The sequence below is a fragment of the Brassica oleracea genome, chromosome C7 (assembly GCF_000695525.1).
Source record: "Brassica oleracea var. oleracea cultivar TO1000 chromosome C7, BOL, whole genome shotgun sequence".
Lineage (NCBI taxonomy): Eukaryota > Viridiplantae > Streptophyta > Magnoliopsida > Brassicales > Brassicaceae > Brassica > Brassica oleracea.
Genome location: NC_027754.1, coordinates 22,326,916 through 22,335,314, shown reverse-complemented (window position 1 = coordinate 22,335,314; position 8,399 = coordinate 22,326,916). Strand labels below are relative to the sequence as shown.

Sequence of the window (8,399 nt, the reverse complement as noted above, 5' to 3'; positions counted from 1 at the left end):
CTTCATCAGGGGGAGTGTCATGCGTTGTACTCTTTTTCCTGTCTACGGTTTCCATTTTTTCCCACCTTGGGTTTTTGGTTTTCCTAGAGAGGTTTTAACGAGGCAACATTGTGCATGATACGAGCCCATATGGTTCTAGCATCCAAGGGGGAGTGTTATGAACAATGTGGATTGCTAGGAACCAAAGGCCAAGACCGATGCCCATAGAGAGAGAGAGAGTCGGCAGCCCAAAGGGGAGAGAGAGTCGGCCGCCCCTTGTCTAGATAATGTTTCCATTTATCTTTCATGTTTATCTTTAAAAGATTTTCCTTTTCACTCTAGGATTATGATTTGGATACTTTCCTTTTATCTATCCTTTGTATCTCCTATATAAGGGAACACTTTGATTCAGAAATAATAAGGCAGAGAACACGATTTCATCTCTTGTTCACAACATTAGTTATCTTTTCCCATAGAATTTGGGTTTAAATCGTTGTTTGAAATCTGGAAAGAAAAAAAAATCCTATGAAACATCTTCGTGGAAGTCGGCTTCGATTTTTTTTTAAATTTGTTACACATATAATAAACGTACGCGAAGCTTGTTCGATTTGACCAATGCGTGTATGAATTAATCATTAAATTAAATAATAAGTCAATAACTTGTTTTATCAGACATCAGTCAACAACTTGTTTATTTCGTGAATCGCTATCTTTTTGCGTTCAAGAACGGACGGAATCTGGTTAATTCATAGGGAAAATAAAATTAGTAAAAAGACAACTTTTTTCTTTGTTAAACTTCATAAGACAGGCAACAGAATTTGGCTGTTTTTAGTCTCCCTGTTATTTTATGACGATTCTTAATCCATAAACGTTAACTAATTGGTTCAAGAGGCTAGGGTATATTGGTATATTATTTTAGGCAATCTTTAATCACATCTTGATTCTAATATATACCGTATATATCCAACATATATGGACCAACAGTATATATTTAATCACATCGTGACTCTTACATCTACCAACTTTTTTTTTTTTTTACATCTACCAACTTCTTTCTAGGCATTTTTTTTGTAGTTGTACTTGTATATTTTGTGTGGTTCAAAATCTTCTTTTTGCAGTTGTTCTGTATATTTTGTGTGGTTCAAAATACCTTAACTTCTGTATCATCTATATATTTATTTGTTTACCAAAAAAAATCTATATATTTATCTAATGAATCGAACTTCACTTCCTAATCTGATTCTTGAGCTCGCAATCAAGTTTGATTCGATCCACTCACAATGTGTTTAACCTTACAATTCTCACGCTTTCGTTTGCAACCAAGAACATAAAGAATCAAAAGAAAAGAACACACACAGATTGTTTGCCCAGTTCGGGATTCAATGTGAATCCGTACGTCTGGGTGCTTGACGGCACAAGCAAAACGATTTCACTAAATCACTCCAAGAGATTGTACAAAGAAAGGTGAATCAAGAGACTTATACAATAAACACAAGCTCTTGATCTTTTCTTCTCCTTTCTCTCTCTGATTCTAATGACTCGTTCTCTCTCTTTCTGATTTCTCCGATGATCTAACAAACTCCCTTTCTCCTCAGATATATAGACGAGACCAGTACAGTGGATTGAGCTGATTCCAATAACCGCCCTGGTTATCACCTTCTCTAATCTTGTACCAAGCATTAGTAAACCGACCCGGTTTACAGCTGATAAGTGTTGAATGTCACAATACTCAACAATCGCCACCTTGACATCAACACCATGAGTTCATCATTCATCTCTTATGCCGTCAAGCGTAGCTACTCCCTTAGCAGTAAGCTACCCCGAGATCAACAAGCGCCTGCTCGAACTTGTTACTCGGTATTACTTTTGTCAACATATCTGCTGGGTTAGTCGAAGTATGCACCTTCTGAATCACCACTTCTCCAGCTTCTATCATATCTCTAACAAAGCTCATCTTCAGAGCTACATGTTTTGATACCGCTACGTGCTTCGTTCTGTCGTGAAACACATTGTTCTTCGCCAAACAGATTGGACTTTGAGAATCGCATCCCACCACAACTTCTGTCTGATCATACCCTAGCTCCTCTGTTATTCCTCTTAACCAAAGTCCTTCTTTAATGGTTTCCACCAACGAGATATACTCCGCTTCCGTTGTTGACAGAGCCACCACCTGTTGAAGCCCTGACTTCCAGCTCATAGTCTTTCCTCCGACCTTGAAAACATACCCAGTTGTAGACCTTCTTCGATCAAGGTCTCCTCTAAAATCAGAATCTGAAAACCCTTTCACGCTGAACCCATCTGAACCTTTCTTGAACACCAAGCCAACATCCTGCATCTTCACTAAATACCGCAAGATCCATTTCACTGCTTCCTAATGTTCTTTACTAGGATTACTCATGAATCTGCTTACAAGACCTACTCCAAATGCTAGATCTGGTCTTGTACTTACCATAGCATACATGATGCTTCCAACTGCATTTGCATATGGACACTCCACATCAGAACTAGCCAGACCTTGCTCTCCTTCCTTTAACGCCACCAATTTAAATTAAGCACCAACAGGAGTAGAAACTGGCTTAGCTTCTCCCATTCTGAAAACTTGTAAGATCTTCTCACATATCTTGACTGTGATAACTTCAGAACTCCACCTGCTATGTCTCTCTCTATATCCACACCCAGTATTCGCTTTGCAGGCCCTAAGTCCTTCATATCAAATTCTCTCTCAAGCATCTTCTTAACTTCAACAATATTTGACATATGTTTTGCCACCAGTAGCATATCGTCTACGTATAAGAGTAAGTAGACATACTCTTGCCTCCTCAGCTTCTTCAAGTACACACATAGATCATACTCGCTCTTTACAAACCCATTTTTGATCATGATTTGATCAAAACACTTGTTCCACTGACGCGGCACCTGCTTTAAACCATACAACGACTTCACCAGCTTGCACACCTTGTCTTCTTGTCCTGCAACCACATAACCTTATGGTTGCTCCATATAAATGTCTTCTTCTATAGTACCATGCAGAAACGCCGTCTTTACATCTAAGTGCTCCAACTCCAAGTCCTTGTCCACTACTATTGATAGCATTAATCTAATAGAGACATGCTTTACTACCGGTGAGAAGATCTCCTGATAGTCTACTCCTTCACGTTGTGAATAGCCTTTCGCAACCAATCTCGATTTGAATCTTGGTTCTTCTACTCCTGGTATGCCTGATTTCCTTTTGTATATCCATTTGCAACCAATTACCTTCTTATCTTTGGGTAAGTCAGTTAGAAACCACATCTTATTCTTGTCCAATGACATCATTTCATCATCCATTCATGCGTTCCACTTCTTCCAGTCTTTGCTCTTCAACGCTTCATCATAGGTAGCAGGTTCTTCTGAGTCAATGACTTCTGCTACAGATAACGCAAAAGCAACTTCTGAGTCTTCCGTAAACCTTGCGGGTTTTACAATTTCTCTGTGAGCTCGATCTCTAGCAAGCTGATAGTTGTTGAGATCTTCAACTTCTTCAGTAGCCTCACCTATCTTAATTTGACTCTTAACACCTCCACCTTCATCTTGACTCTCTGAAACTGTTCCTGAAGTCTCACATATCTCAATTTGACTCTTAAAACCGTTCTGACTCTCAGATCCATACTGGCTCTGCTTTGCATTTCGATCCTTGACAATGTCTCTGTACAGCTTGTCCTCTCTGAATACTGCATTTCGACTTATAATGCACTTTCTTTCTTCAACAATACAGACCTTGTATCATTTTACCCCAAGTGGGTAACCGATGAACACGCCCTTCAAAGCCCTAGGTTTGAGCTTGCCTTGATCAATATGAACATACATCACTGACCCAAATCTTCTTAAATGATTGTAGCCTGGTGTCTTCCCCAACCACAACTCTTCAGGTATGTTGAAATCATTTGCCGAAGAAGGAGTACGGTTGATGATGTAAACAAATGTTGCTACAGCTTCTGCCCAAAACTCTTCTTCTAAGCCTGACTCGTTCAACAGACATCTCACTTTCTCCATGATCGTCCTATTCATTCGGTCTGCAACTCCGTTTTGTTGTGGAGTGTATGCGCAGGTCATGCGTCTCTCTATGCCATGCTGCTTACAAATGGTATCAAACACAGTTTTACAAAATTCTAAACCATTGTCAGTCCTAAGACATCTAACCTTTTTGTTCACATGATTCTCAACTAAACCTTTCCACGCACATAATTTACCAAAAGCCTCATCCTTAGTTGCTAAGAAATAAACCCAGACTTTCCTAGAAAAATCATCTATCATAGAAAGAAAATACCTCTTCCTAGACAATGACAAGTGGACATTCGGAGATTGCCAGAGGTCAGAGTGTACATACCTCAGAACATCCTCAGAATTGTGTTTACCTACGTTGAACTTTAACCTTTTGTTCTTGCCCATGATGCAGCTTTCGCAGAACTCCAAATCGCTGATCTTCTGTTTGTCCAAGATGCCTTTCTCAACCAGCACCTTCAGGTTCTTGATGCTAGTATGCGCTAATCTGCTGTGCCACAATGCAGTGTCATCCTTTGATACAACGGCGTATGCAGTTGGCTCCACCGTATCTCCATCAAGCAGATAGAGACTTCCACATAACGTCCCTTGTAGAGCTAACTTTCCGTTCTTATAGAAACAAGTCTTGCCATTTCCTCCTTCTTGCATAAACCCCTGCATATCAAGTGAGCTCACAGAGATCAAGTTTCTTTTAAGGTTAGGTACATACCTAACATTCGTAAGACACTTGACGGTTCCTCCTTTTGCATTAATCTTGATAGTTTCAATTCCTTGCACCGAGACCGCCCTGTCATCCGCAAGTAAGACTTGACCACTAGCTAGCTCTGAGAACTCAACAAACCATTCCCTCCTAGAAGTCATATGATAGGAGCATCCTTAGTCTATGACCCATTTGCCTCTTGAATCCTGATCTGAGATAGCTAAAGCATCCACTTCTTGTAGCTTGTCAACCATCACTGCTGCCTCACCATCATCTTCACTCTCCATCTTCTTCTTCCTTGCAAAGCAGTCTTTCTTAACGTGTCCTTCCTTCTTGCAGTACCAACATGTAAGCTTCGATCTAGACCTGGACCTCGACTTGCTCTTGAAGTTCTTGCCTTTGTAACTGTCTCCCCTCTCTGGTCTTCCTCTCGTGATGTATGCATCACCAGACCTGTGCGAGCTTGATGACTCTTTCACATCCTTAAGCTTAATCTCCTTTGACTTTGCGGCATTTGTGACATCCTCAATAGTCAGTGTGTCTCTTCCATACTTCAACGTCTTTTTTAGCTGATTGTACTGTGACGGGAGAGAGGTCAACAGCAGTATGGCTTGAAACTTCCTCTGAAACAGAAACATTCACACTGCTTAACCCAGAAACTAACTTCAAGAAATCATCAATGTTCTCATCTATAGATTTAGATTCTATCATCTTAAATGTATATAACTTGTGTTGAAGATGAATTCTATTTGGAAGAGTTTTGGAATTATACAACCTTTCGAGTGCAGCCAAATCGTCGCCGCCGTTGTATATTCTTCTAGTTTCCTCAGTACATGATCTCCAAGATTCAGAATGATCATGTTCATCGCCTTCTCGGCTCTCTCTGATTTCTCCACCTCGAGCTTCTTGATCCGTTCCTTGAAGTCTTCTTCTGCCTCGCCCTTCTTCATCTCAATCTCAGATCCAGAAGTCACCGGAGGTTCGATCAGGGCATCTTTGAGGCCAAGAATGGAGAGATGAGCCATCATGCGTTTCTTCCACATCGAGAAATCCCCTTGACCGTCGAAACAAGCGATCTTCACCTTCGCCATCGATTCCTTCATCTCAGAGGAACCTGGCTCTGATACCACTTCTAATAAATCAAACTTCGCTTCCTAATATGAATCTTGAGCTCGCAATCAAGTCTGATTCGATCCACTCACAATGTGTTTAACCTCACAACTCTCACGCTCTCGTTTTCAACCAAGAACATAAAGAATCAAAAGAAATGAACACACACATATTGTTTGCCCAGTTCGGGATTCAATGTGAATCCGTACGTCTGGGTGCTTGACGGCACAAGCAAAACAATTTCACTAAATCACTTCAAGAGATTGTACAAAGAAAGGTGAATCAAGAGACTTATACAATGAACACAAGCTCTTGATCTTTTCTTCTCCTTTCTCTCTCTGATTCTATGACTCGTTCTTTCTCTTTCTGATTTCTCCGATGATCTAACAAACTCCCTTTCTCTTTAGATATATAGACGAGACCGGTACAGTGGATTGAGCTGATTCCAATAACCGCCCTGGTTATCACCTTCTCTAATCTTGTACCAAGCATTAGTAAACCGACCCGGTTTACAACTGATAAGTGTTGAATGTCACAATACTCAACAATTTATTTAATTATTAGTTTCAGTTTTATTTTTTATTTAAAACAGAAATTGGTTAAAGTGCTAGGCTTTTAGTTAGTTGTAGATGTCTGATTATAGTTTAAAGTTGTAGACTGCAGAAAAAAGAATTTGAGGTTGGGGCATTTTTTAAATTTGAGGATCTATTTTAGTAGTGAAATCTACTCATAGTTATAAGTATTTTAAAGTTTTATAAACTTATTTTTTTTAATATATAGTTTTATATTTGAAACCCATTGAAAAAAAATACAGTTTCTTTTTCTTTTTTTCCTATAATGTAGTACTGGATGCATTTTTGGGTTAAGAAAAGAACTCCATTCATTGGATAAAAGAAAGGTGTTAGCGATGGACAGTATAGAATTTCTAAGTAACTTTTATCGGATAGGGACTGGTTTTAATTATGTGGTAGTGATGACACATTCAAACCTGTTGCTAAAAGTTTAATTTGGGTCCGTTTCTGGTCTAATATACATTTCCTTCTTCTTTTTTCCACAGGAAAAACATTAAATGTCACAGATTCTCAGTAATATCTCAGAGGCCATCCCTTCCATAACGTCAACACCTTCGCTTAGCTGTCTCCCTATTTAAATTCTCTACATGCAACATCCCATTAAATAAAAATAAAAGAAAAACAAAACCCACAAAAAATCAATATTTTCTGGGTTTTGTTATTTATTTAAATTCAAGAATATGGAGAGAGCCTCTTCTTCCTCCTCCAAGTCATCATCATCATCCATGGCTTCTTGTTCTTCTGATCAGTCTCTTTCCATCTTTTCCGATCAAACCTCGTCTTATCTGACGTCATCCATGCTTTCCCGCACGTCATCATCATCTTCCTCCGCCGTGGGAGACTACATCGGGACAGAGAGCTGCTTCGACGTCCTCTCCGCCGACGAAGTAAACGACGTATTCTCCTCCTCCGAGTTTATGAACCGGTATCGTTACGGAGGAAGGAGGAGAGAGGAGAGAGCAGCTAGAGCCGCGGCGGCGCGTGAGTTTCCCCCGCCGATAACGTTGCTTGCTCAGACGGAGAATCTTCTCCCGCACATGCCGTGGGTTTTGAAGCGTGTGTTGACGAGCGACGGGAGGCTTATCCTGAGAGAAGAGAAGGTGCGTCATCACGAGTACTTCCGTGCGCATAGATCTAATGGACGTCTCACTCTCGACCTTGTTCCTCTAGACGATGACGTTTTTGCACTTCCTCAAGAGCCCTCTCATTACCAATCTGATGATGATAATGATAATGATCACGATGATGATGAGAATGATCAGTGTGATGATCATCAACACGAGGTGGGGGATGATTTGGATGATCTGGCGGATAATGTTGATAAGAGTGTCATTATTACTGCCACTGACGATGACGATAGTGTTATCCATAATTGTGATCATTATAAGGGCAATGTGCATGGTGGTAGTGAAGATGGATATAGGAAAGCTATATTAGCGGCGGTGGCGGATGAGACGGTGGTGGAGAGCGGAGGAGGAGGATCGCCGAGAGGAAAGTGTTTGAAGTCTTGTTTTGTTGGTATGATAGTTCGAGAGATCAGACCAGTTCTTCTTAGTTGATTGCCCTGTTCTAAAAATCGGCCGCTTATTAGACGCCTGGACGCTACTCTTCCGTCCCGATTTATGCCGAATCGGTTTAAAAAATTGGATATCCGATTTTCTTCGCCTAGACCACCTAAATGACCGCCTAGCCGCCTAATCTATTTTTTAATTTTTTTTTATTTTTTTTTTTATTTTTAATAATATTTTTATTTATTTATTTGATCTAAAATTTTGTAAATATCATTTATATTCATAATTTTGATAAAAATTACACTATATTAAGTTTATATATTCTATTTGTGTGTTTTATACAATCTTAAACATGAAAATGTATTAATGTTATACACAATTAAAGATTAACATGTTTTATAACATAGTAAACAATCTAAAAATTTTGCTTCGCATAATTTTTTATTAATCCCGATTTTTTCTTTAGGCGCTAGGCCCAACCCGACC

General features: G+C 39.6%; 1 protein-coding gene across 1 annotated transcript; it reads left to right on the top strand.

Annotated features, from left to right (window-relative positions):
* Window positions 1–6,930: 6,930 nt before the first annotated feature.
* On the top strand, window positions 6,931–8,091 carry LOC106304642. The gene has a single exon (XM_013741043.1). It carries the CDS (start codon window positions 7,083–7,085, stop codon window positions 7,959–7,961), a length of 879 nt encoding a protein of 292 aa, XP_013596497.1. The 5' UTR covers window positions 6,931–7,082; the 3' UTR covers window positions 7,962–8,091.
* The last annotated feature ends 308 nt before the right edge of the window (window positions 8,092–8,399 follow it).